Below are 22,420 nucleotides of genomic sequence, written 5' to 3' on the forward strand. Positions count from 1 at the left end.
ATATATGTACGATACATATATGTGTACGAACGAAATTTCATCATTGATCGAGAAAAAAAGAGAAAAGAAAATTAATAGCAATTTCCGCTCTCTTCGTTTTTTCGATTATTCCTCCATTACGGTATTTAGAAAAAAATTAATTAAAATTTTTACGATACCGATTACCCGCGACCCGTCGCGTTATATATAGATTTTTCGCGATTGATGGACGCGAGGATGAAGGATGGTGAAAAATTATACGAAAGAACGGATTTACCTTCGTGTCCGTGTGTGGAGAGAAAGAAGAAAAGAGGGGCACGCGTGTTACGAGACGATTCAACGTGTTTAGCGCGACTATCGCCTCGAGATCGCGCATCCTACAAAACCTGGTGGACAGTTATGCAAGAGGCTGTTCGGCGGCGTCCGTTCCGGCAGGTTCGACCGGTCTTAATCGCAATCGAGTCGTCCAGCCGACTCCGTTCGATCGGAAACTAGTCAGGTTTAGGATAGAAACGGTCCCCGAGACACGCTCTCCGGCCAGTCGACTTACCGGCCAGTTTGAATATTAATTAACTATTTTCTATCGGCCACGTGTCGGATACCACGCTTCGATATCACGCGTCGCACGCTGTGTCGGCCGCTCGAATGAAAAAAAAAAGAAAGAGAGAGAGAGAGAGAGAGAGGAAAAAACTAGTCCATTTGCATTCGTAAGAAGGAGAGTTTTAACGAGACTGGATGGGAAGCGAACCATATGCAAATGCTGCGAAACGTTGGATTCTACGGTTGACGTATAATTGCTTCCAGATTTGGGACGGAAAACTTTTCTTTAAGTATCCAGTTCAGATTCGGGACTTGGTCGGAACGGAGATCGTCTCCTCTGGGTGATCGTTTCGAATTTTCTCGATCGTAGCGAAGAGAAAAGAACGGGTTGAGAAAGAATCTATTCTTTCCTTTCGTGGAAATCGTGTATATATATATATCTCAATCGTGGAGAATAATAAGCGGGAATAAAACGGATCGAATAAAAAGATTGAAATATAGATTTTACGTATATTCACGAATCTGTTGAAATTCCACGGTGAAAGGTTCCTAGGTTGGATAGCTATCCCGTTTTATTGGCGCGTTCGATCATTCGAACGGCTTTATTCACCCATAAATTGCACCATAGTCTAAAAGGCTTATCTGCTACATAAATTAGACATTCAGGTGCAAAATCGGTGTGTTTATGCCACGGTTCGAGCATCTCAAGGCTGAAGCGTATCGGGATTAGTATACATTTAACGTTCCTTTCTTCGGTTCTTCTTTCTCGCGCTATCCACAATCCTTATTACAATCAAGGCTTCGCTTCACGGTACTTGACATTTGCCAGGTCGTTTCGATACTTCGTCCATTCACTATTCCCCGTGCGGCGAAACGAATCCTCGAGCGTTGATTCGCTCGAAACGAGGCGTCTCTTCGACACGCGAGAGGCCGAGATCGGCAATTTACGATTATCACGCGTAATCCCATCGATTTCCAGAAATAAAACGCATCGTTCCACGCGACAGAAGCATCGAAGATGGCACGTCCTCGAGGACGAGGCAGGCTACGTCCGGCGCGACTCAAGGACGACCACGATTCGTCGTCCCTCGTCCACCATTAAATACGGCGTCCACGTGCACGCTCGCGAATTCGCATCCACCAACACGCGATTCCGGCCGCCCGATTCCCCGGTTCATCTCGGCCAATTTCTCGTCTCGGTGTGAGTCGTCGCGTGTATGCACACACGCGCCTCTACGTGTACCGTTCTACACCATCGTAGTCCTGTGTATCGTCCAACCAATCCGTCCCCTCTCCCCGCCGCAGTTACGGTACCGGTTGCTCGTCCTCTCACTCTCCACCGGCCAGATATTATACACCGACACACGCGCACCAAACACATTACGAGTGTGACGTATCTTCGTTTAATTCAGAATGCAGAAACGAATTTCAAACGAGTGGCGTGGCCACGGAAAGTGAAATCCACAGAAGGAAGAGGAGGAGGAGGAGGAGGAGGGGGATAGATCGACGGATGGATTTCTCTCCGGCCGTGCGTATGGAAGATGTATATTCCGGAACAGGAGAGAGAAGAAATTTCAATTTCGATCGGACCAGATGTCTCGCTTTCGAAGAAAATTTATCCTCCTCCTCGACTGGTCGAATAAACCGTTAGACGCGCAAATATACCAGTTCCTTGCGTAATCGAGTTTTTAACCAGTTAAAAAATTCGTCGGCGATTGCACAAGATCGATGCATATAAGCGACACACGTGAAAAACAGGATTAATTTGTGCAGCACAGAAGGTGGCACGTGTTTGCACGAGTTTATCGCCGCTCGATCGTTCAACCGAACGGTTCCATCAATTACCCGATTCCTGTAGGTTCGCGTCGCTCCAACCGTTCTCGACGACAGCTCGTCTCCTCGAGCCGAGCCACAGCGTTCGCCGTCACCGAGAGACAACGCGGATCCTCTCGGGAATCGAGCGATCTCTTTCTCTCTCTCTCGGTTTGAAAAAGCGGAGATCTTTATCGGTCAATCAACGCCGCACGAGGCTGTAATCGCGCTTCATCGAGACGGGTCTCGCGCCTCGTGATCGTGGGGGGCTTCCAGCCCCTGGTAGCTTTTTGTCCGCTCTTCCGTGTTGACAGTTTAGATATACGTAGGTCGTGACTGTGATCACACTCGAACGTAGCGATGATGCTAAAAAAAAAAAAAAAAGAAAGTAGAAGAAGAAAAAAAAACAAAAAAAAAAAAAAAAAGAAGGGAAAAGGAAACAAAAAAATTCTCACTTAGAATCTCCGCTATCTTTCCCCCATCTTCCTCCTTCCCTCCCTCCCTCCATCCCTCCCGATTCTCTGTATTCATTCGTGACTCGTATCCTTCGGCTTACTAGCTTCATCGATCCGAGGCCAATAGGTGCTCCCTAGCTTCCCTTCCTCTTGACCCTCGATCGCATGGAATTTAGTATCATTGGAAACGTGTGAGTGTCTTCCAAGTCACGTGGTCGGGACCCGTTTTCGGTCCGAACAATTACCACACTATGATTCTTGCGTTAATGTGATTTTTTTTAGACAGCTAAGGGAGAAGAAGAATGAGGTAGGGCCCGAATCGAGGCCGGCTCGGCTGCTCGATCCGCGTCCAAAATACGAAAGCGATCGAGGAGGGAGGAGGTTATCGAAAAATAAGCGGAATTTCGTCGATTTTTTCTCCTGATCCACCGACCGATCGGCAGTTACGGCTTCGTTACGGGCCCGGCATAAAGTTACCTATTACGTTATGACATTTATTTTTAATCAAACTAACGTAGAAAATCCTATTTATACGTATACCGCGCCGCTATTATTACTACTTATATTATTACTTGCTACTTAATTACTTAATATTAATTAACTACTACTTACCGCTAGCGTTACGATCTTATAGCGTTATTGTCGCTACTACCGCTGTTACCATCCGCTACCTTTTTACTACCACCTTTGTGTTACCATTAATTATTGCTAAATGCGTAAGAAACATGATCGACGTTCAAAGCACACTTCTTCGCCGCTGCAATATATTCGTCAAGAAAGAAGATATATATACGTGTGTGTGTGTATATGCATATGTATACACGTACGTATATATTCTTTGGATATATTATAGAGAGAGAGAAAAAAAAAATTATCAATAGTGGAACGGATTGCACCGACTCGCGACTCCAAGCGAGGGGATGGAACAGATGGAAGGATTCACGATGATACCATCTCGAGGAATATGTCGAGGATCGACGAATATGTCGAGGAATCGTTGGGTTGACGCAATCTTTCCATCACGGGCACTCTATATGAATGGCAACCCTAACTATTGTTCGGCAATAATACTTTCCTCTTTTATGTGTATACCACTTAACGTCAACGTTAAAAAGTACAGCCCAAAAAAAGTAAACCGAGATAAACAGCGTTTACTTATCACACGATCGCATATACAAATCTCTTAGTGCACCTAATTTCAGAAAGGCACAAAATCCACGTGGCGTGAAATCTTCGCCATTCGTGAAATCTTTTAACTTATCGAGAGGCAGAAAACACGTTAACACGATACATAATTAAATGTGCACAATAGAATATAAAATAATTGTATGTGTATATGTTATACTCGCCGTGTGTATCCGCAAATGTTCAATGCTTCGTTCAATGCAAGGAAATAGAGGATTCGATTCATTCTCGATTTTCCTCGTTCGATTTCTGCGCAATCATAGTTCCTTCTAAAAATCGAGCTTCGTCTTTTTTCTCTTTTTTTCTATTCCTTTTCTTTCTTTTTCTTCTTCTTCTTCTTCTACTTCTTCTTCTTCTTCTTCTTCTTCTTTTTTTCCCCCCTCCTCTCTCAACATCTCATTTTTCGATCCATTGTTTATTCGGTTACCGGTCCTTGCGTAAGAGTTATCGATCCCTAGTAGCCATGCAAGAGCTTCCGTATAACGATCTCTCTCGTTACGGAAGAGAAGTACACGGAGAAAGGAGTGATTCAACGTTCAAGCTCAACGTTGAATCGGATGAGTAATTGAAATTTTCAAGTGAACGCTCGCGACCGGTAGCGATTTAACCACGCTTTTCTCCGTGTAAAAACTGCGCTTCGTGTTGGCCACGCGTGTGCGAAAACGTTTGCGGATGGATACGATCGCAGATGTACGGTGAAACGGAAGAACAATATAATGCCCGGCAAGAAAGCAAGGTACAAGTAATCCGAATTACGGGGACAATCTCGTTGTTCCCGTTTCGAAAAAATTAGGATAACGCGATAGGAAGCGGACGATCCGTCGATTTTTATTTTTTTTTTTTAAATCTCGTCAATTGGATTAACACGATTGATGCATCCTTTCCGAGGAAGCATTATCGATACTTTTGATCCACACACACATACACACACACACCTTTCGGATTACACGCCGTAAGGGGAAAAAAGAATAATCGTGCGTTTCCTTCGCGTATATGCGTATAGCGTATACGCATCGAGTCCAGAAGAGATTTAGAGGCTGAAAAGGAATTTCGTCAAATTAAAAAAAAAAAACGGTGCTATTAGGCTAATTGTGATTAACGAACGCTTAATGAATAATTCGAGAGTACTTAAGTTTCTTATCTCGTTGCATGCAGGCAACGGGGGAAGAAGAATATTTTTGTTCCTATTACTTAAGAAAATTAAACGACAAGCATCGCGACAAGTTTCCAATCCCCTATTGGAGCGGAAACGATTTATCTCGTGATTGACGTTTTCTCCGATTACGAATCCATCAGATCTTTCCTGGACTCAACGCTGATCGGCGTTGCATTGTTTCTTTTTTTTTCTTTTTTTTTTTTCTTTTTTTTCTTTTTTTTTTTACGTGTAATTCGCGCGCGCCTTCCCCCGCGATCGCGAGGGGAGGTGATTAAAAATAGAGCAAGAAGAAATTCAAGGAAATGATCAAGCAATCCTAGATTTAATGAAAGAAAAGGGGGGCAAGAGAAAAGCGAGGAGGGTGATACACGAACGAAACAGGATGAAATAATAAAAAGAAAAAAAAAAAACAAAAAAAAAAGAAAAAAGAACAAGGGAATCTCGGATCGTTCGAACGTAGAAATATCTCGAATGAAGAAACGAGGTCGTAGTATTGTTGTTACTTAATTAATTGTCATCGCTGTAAAACGAAAAAAAAAAAAAAGGCCAATTCCATTAGGTGTATTTTATCCTCTTCCCTCGATGTAATAATAAATGTTCAATCAACGGATGATTTCACTTTTTTTTTTTTTTGAATCGTCTTTTTTTTTTTTTGTCATTTTTGTCAAAAATAAAATTGAATGTTGCAATGTGGTACGTTCGATTTTCTGCGCGAATCGCGGATGTCTATATATCGAGGAGTTCGAAATCGAAACTCGTTCCCTTTCCGTCCAAATTATATATTGATAGAAAATTTCCATCTTCGCAATCGAGTGTTGTATCGTTTCTCCTTCCCTGATCGGATATATATTTTATAAAATTATACGAGGAAAAAAAAGAAGGAAAGAAAAGAAAAGAAAAGAAAAAAAAAAGAAATAAATAAAATAAATGGCAGACTCTCTCGTTTTCGTGGACGGACGTTTCTACAACGATCGATCTGTACTTTGCCGTACGAACTATATCCGCGGATACAATTATGTAAAGTTACTTGCACGATTACAAAGCACGTACACCGGAAGTGATAGATATTGCACCAAAAAAAAAAATAAATGAATAAATTTATTACACGCCCAATGTATCCGCGCGATCCGTTGGTCAGATAAAAAAAAAAAAAAAAAAGTGTCGGTCATCAAGCACGTCGAAAGGATTCGTAGAAGATGTAGAATAGGAGAGCAAGCAGGGAGGAAGTAAGGCAGGGCAGAAGGGAAGGGAAATATGGAAGTATGAATGAATAAATAATAAAATGCCGATCGATAAAATAATGTCGATGTGTATTGACGGCCGTACAATTGAAAAGGAGGTGCGAATTATTGAAATCGATCGATAATTCGCCGTTTTAATTTAATCAAGTACAATCTGTGTTCTCCTTGCAATTTGTTCATCAACGACAATAAAAGGAATTGCAAGGGAAGTTTCCCGACCACCGGCCTTTTCACCCCTACGACCGTCGATATTTAGCAATCACCGTTCTAACATTACGTTCTATAATAACAATTTGTAAAATATTCTAATTCAAGATGTTTTACAATGCGCGCACATTCACGAAACCTTTTCCGCGGCCTGATTCAATGTAATTTTGTGCCGAATCACATACAGTTCCCTCTCGCTTGATTAATATATGTAGCCATATATATATGTATATTTATATATATGTACATATTTATATACATATATAATGCATATACATAATATATGATACGATAAAATATAAAATGATATAATATATAATTATTATATATATATATATATATATATATATATATACTTATAAATATATAAATATAATGAAATAATATAAATAAATAAATATATATTATATATATATATATACTTTCGATATGCGAACGAGAAAGCAATTCAAAGGCATGACGTGAGAAAAACAAAAAAACACATTGCGACCATTATATTTTATAAATAAAAGAAAAATTGATATGTGATATAGATGGTAAGGCACGCGGACAATGCGTTGCGATGCATTACGAAAGCAAATGTATTCTGTATATCGTTTCATTAAATCTATTAAAATAACCGATGCTCTTTCTTTTTTCGTTTCAGTATCTTCGTCTGTTCAGTGATGTTCCATTGTAACTCATTGATCAGTTTATACAAAATGAAACAGGTATTCGAAGTTGTCTATAATCTTTAGGGAATCTAACGGTTGTCGAGGGTCTTGTTATTTTGTGTAACGTACACCTGGCGTTTAATACCAGTCTTGAAACCTGTAATTTTCAAAGTTCTTCTTTTCAAATTTTATTTATTAATAATAATAATGATAAAAATTTATCGTTGTTTATTATATTTTATTTATTTTTTTTCAGATAAAAAAGAAGGATTAAAAAGGAGATACGAAATTGAAAGAAAACGCTTTCTTTGTCGTTTATATTAAATTATACACTGTGAAAAAAATTAAATTTATATAATTTTTTTATATTTTTTCATCTTTTCAAGAAGATATATTAAAGAAATTTGTTCCCTCTTAGTAATTCTATATTTACAAAATTATATCTGTTAAAATAGAAATATAATTTATTGTAATTTAATAGCAGACTGCTAATTTCAATGTGTATGATTTCAAAATTAACCGGCATAACGGTTACATTCAGCACGCTTGCGTGAGAGCGCTGGCAGCGCGTGCAGATGGCGCTTGTTATCCCTGTACGCATGCGCGAAACAAATTTCGCACGGCGCACAAAGAAAATAGTCCGCGCTCGCAGAGACACGACGATCACTTCGAGAAACGTGACACTCGTGACAGTAGTTTTACAACATTTGTGAAATTCACGGTGGGGTCTAAAGGAAGTAACCGATCGGTACAAATCGTACATCGAGCATATTAATGGTGAAGAAATACGTGTATACGTAGGCGCGAGAATATCAAAAGGAGTTGATATTACTACGCCGCACGTTGTGGAAGGAAGCAGAAATCGAGTACTAGCAGGAAGTGGGTAGAAGGGGGTACGTCGTTGAGCTAGTTGATTCGGTGGTGGCTACATGTGGCTGTCCGCCGGTCGCGACAACGAGACATTTCCTATTGAGGCATAAAAAGTTACATTTTCCAACGGAAATCGATAGTTGAAAGAAGCCGTAATCATGCAAATGGATCCAACGACGGTGCAACTTATCCAGGTTCTAGAGAGAACAGTCTCATCAGGTAAGTCGTTTTGATTAATCAGTTTTTGAGTTGTTGGCGACATCATAAAATCTCGACTATTCTTTTTCATTGACTTCGATCCCTTGACCTTGCTATCTCTCTTGTTTTGTGAAGCATTCTTTCTTTTTTTCGAATGCTTCTTATCATTTCCACGACCTGCCTGAAAAAGTAAAGTCCTATTGCGTGCGCGTCCTTTTCGTACTTCTTTTCGTGTATTCATGGAGTATCTAGTATCATTGTTAATTAACGGTTTCGTTGATCCATCTGGAATATTTTGCCCGTAATATTCAAGTATTTGATCGGAATCTGTTGTTTTTACGAAAATACGTCGTATTGTGTTCCGCTTGGCTGTTGCTAGGGGCTTTGTTCATGGCCGGAAAAGTATTGTCCCATGTGACGGTTACTCGTACTGCACGTCCCCGTTGTCGGTTGGCACAACGAGTACTTACTTGTGCATCTTGCTTTTCTAACCTCTATTATTAATTTCCATTTTCTTTTTTTTCTAACACGATATTAATGAGATAATATATAGAAAATATGATATTGATTAAATCCATTTTTACTTGCAATTCTAGACAAAAATGAATTGGAAGCAGCTCAGAATTTTCTAGAGCAAGCAGCAAGGACTAATCTCGTAAGTTATTTTTTTTTTGCAGTGGCAAATATTTCCAAATATAAAAGTATATATGAGGTTATAAAGAAAATCATTATTTTCTTTTTAGCATGAATTCTTGCAAAGACTTAGCAGCGTGCTTGTTACTGCTGCTGCAAGCCCTGTTGCTCGTATGGCAGCAGGTCTTCAGCTTAAAAATCAACTTACATCCAAAGATCCAGACCTAAAATATCAATATCAACAACGTTGGCTTGCGATTCCTGTAGAAACAAGAGAATATATTAAGAAAAATGTAAGAAAAATTTTTATTTGTTGTAAATTTATTTCTAAATATTTTTAGTTTCCAATTTTAAATTTTCCCTCTGTTTTGCAAATAACAAAAGCAATTTATTTTATTATGTATTTGTATCGATAGATTTTTGGGGCACTTGGAACAGAGAACAATAGGCCAGGTTCTGCACCACAGTGTGTTGCATATGTAGCAGTTGCTGAATTACCTGTTCGTGAATGGACCAATGTTATTCAGCTATTAGTTAATAATGTTGTAAATCCAAACAGTACAGAAATGTTAAAGGAGGCAACTCTAGAAGCCATTGGTTACATTTGTCAAGATATAGAAAGCGACGTTTTGGTACCTCAGTCTAACGAAATTCTCACAGCTATTATTCACGGTATGAAAGGATCTAGTACTTCGCATTATGTTCGTCTTGCAGCTACGAGTGCACTCTACAATTCATTAGAATTTACCAAAGGAAATTTTGAGATAGAGGTTGGTATAATTATAATAAGGAGGATATAAAAGGATACTTTTTTAATAAAAATATATATATATATATATATTATTTATTTTTATTCCTTATGTATACAGACAGAACGAAACTTCATTATGGAAGTGGTATGCGAGGCGACGCAATCTTTAAACACACAAGTTAAAGTAGCAGCATTACAGTGTCTTGTGAAGATTATGTCGTTATATTATCAATATATGGAACCTTATATGGCTCCAGCACTTTTTCCGATTACTTTAGAAGCTATGAAATCAGATATTGATGAAGTTGCACTGCAAGGAATTGAGTTTTGGTCAAACGTATCCGATGAAGAAGTAGATTTAGCCATGGAAGAAGGTGAAGCCTCCGATGGTGGTCGACCGCCGGTCAAAGTATCGAGGCATTATGCAAAGGGTGCTTTGCAATACTTGGTACCTGTTTTGATGAAGAAACTCACTAAACAAGAAGAATTCGATGACGAAGACGATTGGAATCCTTCAAAAGCAGCTGGAGTATGTTTAATGTTACTATCATCTTGTTGCGAAGATGCCATTGTTCCCTTCGTTTTGCCATTCATCAAAGACAGTATCAAAAGTCCAGATTGGAGGTACAGAGATGCTGCTTTGATGGCTTTTGGTTCGATTCTCGGAGGCGTCGATCATGCCACTTTGAAACCTTTGGTAGAGCAAGCAATGCCAACGCTTATCGAGCTTATGTATGATAGCAGTGTCGCGGTAAGGGATACAGCTGCATGGACGTTTGGTCGAATTTGTGAGATCATACCAGAAGCGGCTATTAGTGAGACATATTTGAAACCATTGCTAGAAGCTTTGATAAATGGTTTGAAGGCAGAACCTCGTGTTGCAGCAAACGTTTGTTGGGCATTTACAGGCCTTGCAGAGGCTAGTTACGAGGCCGCTGAAAGTTTAGAAGGGCAAAATCCAGAAACTTATTGCATGTCTCAATACTTTGATTTTATTATTCAGAGATTATTGGAAACAACAGATCGTCCTGATGGAGCTCAAGCTAACTTAAGGTCAGCTGCATACGAAGCACTAATGGATATGGTAAAAAACTCTCCGCGCGATTGTTACATAACCGTGCAGAAGACGACGATGGTAATTCTGGAAAGATTGCAGCAGGTACTGCAAATGGAGACACATATCCAGAGCCATTCGGATCGTGCTCAATACAACGATTTACAATCGTTGTTGTGTGCAACTTTACAATCCGTATTGCGTAAAGTTACACCAGAAGATGCTCCTCATATCTCTGATGTAATAATGACAGCTTTACTATCCATGTTCAATTCGAATTCTTGCAAAGCCGAGGGTGTACAGGAAGATGCTCTCATGGCTGTATCGACTCTGGTCGAAGTGCTAGGAGAACGTTTCTTGAAGTACATGGATGCGTTCAAACCCTATCTTTGTCTCGGTTTAAAAAATTACGCAGAATATCAAGTTTGTTGCGCTGCGGTAGGTTTGACTGGTGATATCTGCCGCGCCTTGAAGAGCAAGATGTTGCCTTACTGCGACGAGATTATGACCCTGTTGCTAGAAAATCTTAGCAATGATTCGGTCAATCGTTCTGTGAAACCTCAAATCTTTTCTGTTTTCGGTGATGTTGCTCTTAGTATTGGCCCAGAATTCAAGAAATATTTGGATGTAGTACTTCAAACGTTGGCTCAGGCTTCCCAGGCGAACGTGGATAGAAGCGATTACGATATGATCGATTATTTAAATGAATTACGCGAAGGTGTTCTTGAGGCTTACACTGGTATAGTGCAAGGACTACGTGGTGACGAAACAAATCCTTGTTCAGACGCTGCGATTGCTTTGGTGGAGCCGCACGTACCCTTTATCATACAGTTTATTACATCAATAGCTCAAGACCGTGAACATTCCGAAGGCAACATTTCAGCCTCGGTGGGATTGCTTGGTGATTTGGTCACTGTTTTCGGAGTAAAACTTTTGCCAATGGTCGAGACTGAACCGCTTACAGAGCTCTTAACTAAAGCTAGACGATCACGCATTGATAAGACCAAAACTCTGGCCAACTGGGCAACTAAAGAGATTCGAAAGCTCAAGAATGTTGCTAATTCCACATCTAGTTGGTAAGTAATTTTATTGTTGCATCGATAATCTTATTTCCCCCCTTCCTGCTTTTCTTTTTTTTCTTTTTTCATAATATCCATTATTTTTAGTGTGGATTATGTGTGATGCGTGTATATTTGATCACCTATTATCCATATTAATTTACTATATTTATTTATTATTCTCATTCTTTACTATTGCATCTTTCTCCATTTGATGCTCTACCACCCCAAGCTGTTTCTTTGTAATATTTATATACTAAGAAAGATTAACTTCTCGACGAACGATATATATATATATATAGTTAGGAAATATAAAGAAACAAGAAAGACGAGTGTATATAATATTAAAGAAGTAAACGTGCAACGTAAATGGATGGTGATGAAGATTCGTGAACAATACTATAACTAATTTGATTCTGGAAATTGGAACAAGCTATAGTTCTTTCTTTTTAAAAGAAAAAAGAAATCTGTTTAATTAAATGTTTAATTAAATATTCTAGTCATGATTGTTATATTTTATTTTCGTTTAAAAAAAAAAGAATTATAACTTTTCCTACACAGTTTCGTTTTGTCGTTGTTACATTATAATCCCATTTGTGTCGTGATCCCGACCAGTGTACAGACACGTGTATTCAACACTGAGAATCCCATTTTTAAAAGTAAAGTAATAAAAATTTGTCGAAAAAGAAAAGAAAAGAAAAGAAAAGAGAAGAGAAAATTTTAGATTAAAATTAAAATTATTAAAAAATACGCATACAAAAAAATACATACCGAGCAGTGAGCGACGGTTATTGATATTTGGCTCGCTTTTATTGTTTACAGATCACCCCACGGTTGTACTGTCGTGCAATTTGATTTGACTAGAGAGCTATCGAACACAATACAAAGACAACAAGATTGGATGGTGCGGATGCGAGTTGATGGATGTGCGTGAGTTTCGAAGCGATGACGATGATGGGGTGATGAATCTGCACGTGTCCCTGCTCTGGCGACGGTATTCGAGTACCGACACGTTGAGCACAACCCCAAATGGTCGAGAAAATAAATACCTGTCTGCCGGATGTCTGCCGACAACGGATGATGAGGAGTGCAAGTGGATGTTGCCGATGAATGAGCCAAGGCCGAAGTCTGCCGAAATGTTCCGGTGATGCAAGTATGCCTGATAACGAGCCTGGGGCTTCTACCCGCGTGATTGAGAAGTTGAACCTGAGGAAAGGACGACTTCGATGGACGATGTTCGTGGCCAGTGAGAGAGAGAGAGAGAGTGTGTGAGAGAATGAGAGAATGAGAGAACGAGAGAGAGAGAGAGAACGTGTATGATTGTGAAAGAACAAAAGAAGTGAGAAGAACACGCAGGGAAACCAAACGAGAGAGAGAGAGAGACTGCAAAGCTGTGAAAGTATGTATTCTTAATAATTGAACGTAAGAATGATTTATTAATTTGTATGCGTGTTAGAATCGCAGAGAGTCTGTGTGTAAGTATAAAATAAAACTTCACTTATTGAATGAGCGATTATACACACATCGTCTCGTCGAGAAAGTTCAATTATGCGTAACTCGTTGTAAAGCTTCTAGCTTTTTTGTCCTCCTGTAGCTTTGTCAACGAAGCCCGCGATCTGTTTCCGATTCCTTGCTGAACGATCACACCATCACTCGTTTGAAGCAATCGAAGCATCATCGAATGACTGTTTTTGGGATAACTTGAAGTTAATTAAAGCGAAATAAATGATCGTCAGAGTGCTGGTTGCTACTTTGATGGAGCGAAGTGATGCGTGAGTGGTAGTTGAAAAAACTTAACAAGAAAGAGAGGGCGAGAGAAAGTGGTATGAAGAAAAAGAATGAATGCGTATGAAGAGTGTCACGAATGATTCTCTGAAGAAAAAAAAAAAAAAAAAGGTTCGAAAGATTCGAAATACTAGTGAGACCTCTGGTCCGATCGTGCTGCGCGAGAATCTATATGATTAGTTGTAGTATGATGAAGATGATGATATGATGATGATGATGATGATAATGATAATGGTGATAATGATGATGATGATGATAATGATGATGATGATGATAATGATGATGATGATGATAATGATGATGATGATGATGCGTATGTTACTTTTTCCCCCGTATGTGAATGTCTGTTGCTGTTGATTCATTAAAATTAATATTTTGCTGGCATAAGTTATTGAGTTGTACCGAAGTCCTCGTCCGGCCTGAACGTTCGAGTAAAAAGAAGTGAAAAGAAAAAGAAACTATACACACGATCCAGTCCCAAATATATATATATATATATATATATATATATATATATATATATATATATATATATATTATACATGTACAATTACATTCGCAATTACAAATGTAATCCTGGGCGTGAAAATAATTTTATGCGATCATCGTTAATTCGAATCTTTCGCGGCTCTCCAACGGAATATCGGACGAGAGTCTTTTGCACTGCCATTAATATTGAAACAATGCTGCATGCGTCTTGCTCAGGCGTTCATGTAATAAGATCGTTCGTTTCTTCCTTTGATATTTGATGGGCTCGATGATATCGAGAGCTCGTTTCGCGTGGGTGTTCGTCGAACAGATTCGTCTTCCTGGCCTCGCATTGTTATTAGAAATCGATGAAAAAAGAAAGAAAGAAAAAATATATATATATATAAAATATATTATATATAGCGATAGCGATTGCTCATTTCTATTCGCACGTAGTATTCCGTAGTAACTATTGGAAAATATGGATACACGGTGATCGCGTAAAAGTGACGAGTAATTGAATTTCGAAAGAAATTGATCGATACGATAACTCAACGTCATCATTTATCAGAGTTACTTTCGTAAGCTACTCACAAAAATGATAAAATCGAAAAGTACACGAATATATAGATAAATTTCGAACTTTGGACATTGGATTGGGAATATTTCAAATGTCTGGTCGCGCAAGGATTACACACAGCTTATTAAGAAATATGTATTTCTTCTCTTATCTACGATTTATTATATTATTATTATTATTATATTTTTTTCTCGTTACACGAACATCTTTCGAATTTTCAAAAATGATCGAGACGCGAACGTGAACTTCGAGGAATGATCCCTCGGAGGGATCCTTTCACGACACACCGGATATTTTTTTCTTATTTTCTCGAACAAATTCCTTCGCGAATTTCCATAGTTTCTCGCCTCTGTTCGCGCACTGAACGCGATATTTAAGTAAGATATTACGCGAAGAATTAAGCGGACGGTCGGGCGCTCTAATAATATAATACGAAGTCGTTACGTCACGTGGTCGAAACGTGGCTGTCTAGTGCCATGCATTCCAAATACTTTTGCCAGCGGAAGCACACTGTGACCGTTCTTTCGTGATGTTCGGTTATATTTTATAGCGATTTCATTCTCTAACTAACACACATTTTTCTTGAATGCCTCGTTTACGCAAAGCTTTACGTACAGACACGATAGCGAACAGAGAAAGAAAGAGAAATAGAGAGAGAGAGAGAGAGAGAGAGAAAGAGAGAGAGCGAGAGCGTGTGAGAATGGGGGAGTGAGAGAGGGAGAGAAAGAGAGAGAGAGAAAGAGGATATTATTAAAACGATGATCGCAGCGAGATTCGAATTGAAATCTAGGCTGGGGGATGATAATCTTCACCGAAGGAACCGCGTGGAACGGGGTAAACGTGTTTCGACGGAACAAACACATAAACGAAACAATACAAAAAAACATTCGAGTAAAAAAAAAAAATGAAAAATAAAGAAAGAAAAGAAAGAAGAGGGGAAAGAAAAAAAGAGAGAAAGAAAGAAAAAGAAAAAAAGAAAAAAGGGAAACAGAAGATTGGCGTGAGAAGAAGAAACGCGAAAGGACAAATAGGGAATTGACGAGAAACGATTGTAATCTAAGAGACTTTTTATTAAATTGATTATCTTTTTTACGATTTTACATATCGAAGGAAACCAATGTGTCTGCTCCACGTCTGGATATAAAAATAAATATATATACGTATATAATTTTTTTACTGTTGCGAACGATATTGCCAAACTTAGCGTATAAGGAAGAGAAACGTTTATCTAGCTTTAAAAGAAAAAAAAAAAAAAAAGTAATAATAATAAAAAAGAAAGGGATGAAAAAAAGTAACGAAAGAGAAGAGAGAAAAGAAATGGGGGTAGGGATAAAAATCGTTTCGGCGAGCCGCTCGTTACGTAGACTGGAGCCTAAACCTTGATCTCTTTGCGATACACATACAAGCCGTACACACACACACACACACACACACACACACACATACGAAACACAGACAAATATATATATACACTAATGCAAATTCTCCTCCCGTACATTGTTTTATCTCGCGTTGGATCCTTTCGATTTCGAAGCAGAACGAAATTCTCGCAAACGAAACACGGTGTCTTCCAATCGCGACAATTTCTCCTCCTACGAAAAAATTTAGGGAAGAAAAAAAAGAAAAAAAAAAAAAGAAAAATAATAATAAAAAAAATACAGCTTTGCCTTACAGTTTTCGTGATGACGGGATGCTGTCATCGATCTACCAAAGCCCGATATCTCGATGAGTCCAAAAAAAGGAAAAAAGAAAAAAAAAGAAAAAAAGAATGAGAAACGAAAGTTTTCAGAAAAAAATAGAAAAAAAAAAAAACGAAACAATGAAAACGGTTTATTCCGAGTGTCCAAAGAAGAAGAAACATGTTAAAAATGCCGAGGTGTATCCTGTTTTTCTTTTACATTCCACGTAGCAGAGAGAATAGAGAGAAAGAGAGGACGTAAGAAAAAAGAGCGAGAGAAGAATGGAAGAACGAGAGAGAGAGAAAGGATGTGGATATGAAAGGGGGAATGTGAGGAAGAGAGAAAGAGAGGAGAGGAACCACGACGGAGAGGACGGCGGTGCGCGCGACTTTTTCCGCACGTCTCGATAAAGAACTCGATCGCTCGCCTGTTACTCTGATTCGCAAACAACAATGCGTTTGATCGCGTTCACCGTTCCTTACACTTACAGCCTATCTCCGAAAAATGGGTGGTCAAATTTTCAGAAACCTTCTACCGGTCGTACCAGGATGAGAAAGCTGATGTCTCCTTTTCAATACGTCCCTTTTTGTCCTTACGACGAGTAAAACGTGTACAAAAAGAAAAATTTAGCTACCTATTTTAAAAGCAGACTGTACATTAATAAACGAAATCAACATGCGACTATTCTTTTCACGTATGAAATAAAAAACTATTCTATTCAATGCGCTATCAAAAAAAAAAAAAAAAAAAAAGAAACGAGGTATTCGTATAACAAAAACGAGTATTTCGTTCATTTTCGGTTATCCTCTGGGTGGTCGTTGCGAATCACATTATCAGGTCCGCCAAGAGGGGCAAAAAAAAAAAGATTTAAAAGGAATGATAAGGAAAGGGAGAGAGAGAGAGAGAGAGAGAGAGAGAGAGAGAGAGAGAAAGGGAATGCGAAACATGCGCGAAGGTAGGGAATAGGGAATCGGTGGATTGGCCCGCGAAAAAAAAAGGGGCAAAAGGTAGGAAACTAGGAAACGAAACGCCGGCCGTGCCGTGATGGAAGTAACGAGTTGTGAAAATGAGGAATACGAAGAAAGCAAATTATATTATAATACGCGACTGTGATTTTTTGGGGAGACTCTCGTGTGCGAGGGGTCGATGTTCTAGCCGAAAGGGAGGGTGGCTCTGGGGTGGATCCATGTCCTATCCTATCGATCGATCACCGATCTCGACCGTAGCGGATATCGCTCTCCATTGTTCAGCATAATTTATTCTTTTTAGTCCTATTCTCTCTTATTGAAAGGAAGAATGTTTCGCTGCTCTACGTTTCGAGCTAGCCTAATGCGCACACGTATACTATTGTATTTAATGAATAAATAAATAAATAAATAAAGAAGAAGAAGAAGAAAAAGGTAACGAAGGGATATAATACCACGTTACACGAGATCGTTTCGAAAGAGAGGGATTTCCTTTGTATACCTTGTGACGCGATCGAGGGAACGAGACACGATTAGAGCCACGCTCCTGGTAAGAAACTCATACACGATAATATCTTATCGAACTATTAGTTGTTAGCCTTTTCATCGTCGAGACTCCTAGAGTGCGTGCGATGCTTCACTAGGGAACGTACGTGAGAGCGTATTTAATTATAAGGATTATTCAAAAAGAGGGAGAAAAAAAAAAAGAAAAAAAAAGAAAAAAAAAAAAGATGAAAACCGTGTGCATTACGCTGTATCAGTGATGATGTGCGCTGTGAGGTAAATCACTATTTACCGATGAAGTGTGCCCTGTTAGAGTGTTATCTGCGTATGGAGAAAAAACGATGAGAGAAGAACGAATGAATCGAGAGAACGAGTAAAAGTGATGAAGTGAGAAAGAGAGAGAGAGTGCGAGTGAGCGAGCGAGAGAAAAAATACAAGAGGAGAGAGAGAGAGAGAGTATTTAATGATAATGATGGTTCGAGGGGATGTTGATGATGAGAAGAGTTGGCTCGTGATTCGACGTCATGAATCGCGGCGTCACGTTCGGGAAGGGACGAAATCGTCGATTTGTAAAAAAAAGAAAAAAAAGAAATAAAGAAAAAAAATAAAAGAAGAAACAAATGATGGAAATAAGAAAGAGAAAAGAAAAGAAAAAAAATATAAATTTTGTATCGTGACGCGGTTGTGAAGATCGGAGAACCTGTTCACTGAATCCGTTGCCCATTGCGTTTCGCTGAGATTTTAGCGCAACTTGAGAGAAACGAGATCACACACACGCGGACAAATAAAATAAAATAAAATAAAAATAATAAGCATATTACACGAATGACGATGAAGACGATGACACAATGGCGATGCGAAACAAGATGAATCTCCACGCAGATAACGCAGATAAATTATTTTTCGAGTGGATTTCAGCGACGCTTAGGCCCAGCGCAGTGTCTCCGTTCTTGAGAATATATTTTGAACCGCGGTGCCGTTGTACGTACGAGACAATATTTTCGATAATATTTTTTAAATCGAACCGCGAAACACGAAGCCAACCCGTGTAGACCTGTTGTTGTTCCAAAGCAGAGAAATTGCACGGTGATGGCACACGCAGATCGAAGATCGATCGATCGTGCGTTATCTATATAGAGCTTCGTGTGTGTACCACGATTGATCCCTATCTTCTCCATATTTTTGTTTTTTTGCGATTTTCGACCAGTTGCGTCGGGACAAAGCGTGCGTGCCGTTACCGTGCATACCGTGTGATTTAAAAAATAACTAGAGAATTAAAAGAGAAGCAAACGAAAAAAAAAATTAAATAAAAAAATACAAAAAAAAAAGAGGCGAATAACGAGAAAAAGAGAGAGAGAGAGAGAGAGAGCAGGAAGAGAAGCAAAAAGTGAGCGTGTGAGATTGAGATTTTTTTGTGGCGATATGTGGAAAAAGAGAAAAAGAGAGAGAGAGAGAGTGTGGTGTCGAATGCTGCCGATCGACGATCGGACCAAACATTATATAATAATTTACGCATGTGAACAATTCGGGCGATAAATGTGGGTTGAAGCAAAAGCAAGAAAGAAAGAAAGAAAGAAAGAAAGAAAGAAAAAACGAATAAACGAGAACACGAGAGTTGGATGAAGTCCTATTTAGCCTGCCACTTTGTAATTTGCTCACCCTCTCCAATTTATTTCCTAGAGGTTGATTTTTAGATCGACCGAACCACTAATAAAAAAAAAAGTAAAAAAAGAAAAAAAATTAGATGCAGAAATTTGAAAAATCCATCATGTTTTCTGGCCTATTCTATTCGTTTAACTGATCTACATTTCTCGTATATGATAAATTTAGCGTAAAACCTAGGAATTTTGATTCATACGATCGCAAGGCGTGCCTTTTGATGCTCTCGACAGAGTAATTTCTTTCCATTCGGAGGAAAAGATCTTACTTTTCGCACAAAGGAAACTAAAGCTTCGTTTAAACGAGAAAATACTACTAGTCTGTTGTCGTTATATAATTATCAGGGAAGATAAAAGTTCAAAGTAGAGATTAACGATTCTAACGAGAAAACTTTATTTTACTACGCATAAAAGAAGAATCTTAGCGATGCATGCTTAGGAAGACTTTTTTTATTTTTTCCTTCGTTCCTTGGAAAAATTTCAACGATGATTCGCCACGTAAAATATTGTTAGAAATAGGAGAGGGTGCGCATATCTACGTAGAGCGAGATATTTACGTATTTCTTTCGTTTCTTTTTCGGTTCGTATCAATCGTGTGGTTTGCGGAGCCTGTGTTCTGTGAAGATTTTCAAATGACAACGATTATATGTGACACATCGGCTACATCGCTTATCTGAGTGCTAGAGCGATCGTGGAATGATTGGAGGACGATTCTTCTGGAAAGTGTGTTCGAAGGTGTATGATCGGTCATGTTAATAGATCAACGGAGAATTTAATTGCGCAGTGAAAAGAGGGAAAGAATAAAAGTATTGAAAAAAAAAAAATAATAAAAATAAAAATAAAAAAAACGAAAGATTAATGGATCCATGTTAACGAGTTTCAACGGTCATATAAACAAATTCATTAGCTTTTTTCGCGTTGATATCTTCTTGTTATCCCGCGTTATCTATCGAAACGTGAATATTTCTATAATAATATATGTCAGCCTTCTCCTCCAATCGTTAATATGGCTGGTCGTACTCTGTCACTGTGTGCACGAGAGATGATTATACGAATCGCCAAGCGACAGTGCCATACGATTAATTGAAAAACGAGAGAAATCATTTCGATTACTAACATCACGATTTTCATCGTTCTGAGAGAGAGAAAAAAAAAGAAAAAAAAAAAAGAAAAAAAAGAGAGATCGAGAAAAATGAAAAAGAGAGTGAGAGAATGAGGGAGGGAAAAAAGAGACCGATGAGAGAGAGAGAGAGAGAGAGAGAAAACACACAAACACAATTGCGTTCTGTATGTCTCCTATACGAAAAAAAAAAAAAAATCAAAAAGAAAAAAAAAAGAATTATCATGTACCGAGAAAAAAAGCGAGATCGTTTCATCCCGCAAGATTCGACCATCGAAATGCGAATTGCTTCCACATGTGTTTTCACATTTGAAATTTCTTCTCCTTTTTTTTTTTTTTTTTTTTTTTTTTCTTTCTTTCTTTTCCTTTTTGTCTCCGACAAAACGAGATTGTCCAGAATAAAAAATTCATTTTGAATCCACGCAATGATGCTATTATTACCATTATCGTCGCTCGAGCTTTCTCTTTCTCTTTATTTCTTTCTTCGTTACGATCGGGATTTTCGATTCATATTTCCATACTTCGATACGATATAATCGTCAAGAATTATCGTCACGACGAAAAATCAGGAAATTCGTGAACTTTCAACGCGCACGTTAAAAACTCGGACAATTATCCGTGTAACGGTCCTTTACTCCATCAATTGGATTACTTGGGATTCGAAAGAAGCCGTATATATATTTCGCGATATTATACGATAGAATATTTGCCAATGATCTTTGTCGCGCGAAAATATTCGCGAGCGATTGATTCAACGATCTCGACGAGTTTATATTAATATTACGAATAATAAATTCGATGGAACGCGATGTAAAACGCGTGATGTTAAACGTGCTTACGTAAGTGGACGATAAAATACATTAGAGTAGTACAAAATTTTCCGATCGGACACTTTGTCGGGATATAATCGGATGTAAATTATTATAAGCGCAAGGGCATAATGAAGCGTGATAATGAGGCAAAAATGCAAAACGTGGCGAAAACTTACGCAGTAGGAGAGGGATAGGGGGCGAAGAATGAATCGCGGCCGCCACGCAGTATGTGTCAGCATTGTTCTTAATCTTCTCTAAGTACCCTTAACCCAATTGAATTAGAAGGGCACACCCCACGGGCTCTGGACTCGGTGTCGAACTCTATTTTCTTGATTCTCTTTTCGTGCGTGAAACGCGAAGAGCGGGAGTGCGCGTTCCATTATCTTCCCGTTCGTTTCGTTTTCTTTTCTTTTTTTTCGTTCAACGGAACAATAGAGAGAACGCTTTGCTTTCATGTATTATATCCGAGAGATGAACAATATCGGTGTTTTCGTTATCAAAATTCCGGAGTAATAATCAATTTATACTACGATCATTCTCTACGAGTTCTATTTTTTTATACAAATATTATTACTAACACGTACCATTCATTGAATTAATTTATTGTTTTACGTGCTATTACACATTGTTCTATCTCGCACAGAGATCATTTTACTTCGATCCATTTATTTTTCCCTGTACTTTTTCTTCTTTCTTTCTTTTCCTTTTTTTTTCTTCTTTTTTTTTAAATAACACACAAACGACAAGTGAGTTTCTTTAAGAGAAGAGTTAACGATTGTCGAGAGGACGAACGAACTTTCTAAAAGATGTTGAGCGAGCAAGTGGATTGATCTACGGTGAAAAGATAAAATTCTGTCTTAACTCATCCGATTTATTTTGGGTTCGTGTCCTGCCAAGAACTCGCTAAATCTGCTGTGAAAGGTGGATTGGACGCGGTGTATCTAAATACTTTTATCCGATAGGTGGCGACCTCGGAGGGAAACTGCTCCTCGTGTCATGATCGCGCGAGGGTGAAAGAGGAGAGAGAGAGAGAAAGAGAAAGAGAGAGAAAAAAAAA

The 22,420-nt window shown here is 38.6% G+C and overlaps 1 protein-coding gene across 2 annotated transcripts; it reads left to right on the forward strand.

Annotated features, from left to right (window-relative positions):
• Positions 1-7,864: 7,864 nt before the first annotated feature.
• Positions 7,865-22,412, forward strand: LOC410447 (importin subunit beta-1). Of its 2 annotated transcripts, none has more exons than XM_006560389.3 (6): positions 7,865-8,317; positions 8,893-8,951; positions 9,040-9,222; positions 9,346-9,699; positions 9,799-11,810; positions 22,326-22,412. In XM_006560389.3, exons 1-6 carry the CDS (start codon positions 8,257-8,259, stop codon positions 22,375-22,377), a joined length of 2,721 nt encoding a protein of 906 aa, XP_006560452.1. In that variant the 5' UTR covers positions 7,865-8,256; the 3' UTR covers positions 22,378-22,412. The 2 variants fall into 2 exon arrangements, with proteins under 2 accessions (XP_006560452.1, XP_026300634.1); XM_026444849.1 differs by lacking the exon at positions 22,326-22,412 and adding an exon at positions 12,615-13,964 and having other exon boundaries at positions 7,868-8,317.
• Positions 22,413-22,420: the final 8 nt, after the last annotated feature.

The sequence above is a fragment of the Apis mellifera genome, linkage group LG13, assembly GCF_003254395.2.
Source record: "Apis mellifera strain DH4 linkage group LG13, Amel_HAv3.1, whole genome shotgun sequence".
Lineage (NCBI taxonomy): Eukaryota > Metazoa > Arthropoda > Insecta > Hymenoptera > Apidae > Apis > Apis mellifera.

Bases quoted from the DNA above. Each gene is read 5' to 3' on its own strand.
- LOC410447 (XM_006560389.3), top strand. From the start codon at position 8,257: ATGCAAATGGATCCAACGACGGTGCAACTTATCCAGGTTCTAGAGAGA. The intron at 8,952-9,039 runs GTAAGTTATTTT...TTTTCTTTTTAG, and splicing joins AAGCAGCAAGGACTAATCTC to CATGAATTCTTGCAAAGACT. The intron at 9,223-9,345 runs GTAAGAAAAATT...TTGTATCGATAG, and splicing joins GAGAATATATTAAGAAAAAT to ATTTTTGGGGCACTTGGAAC.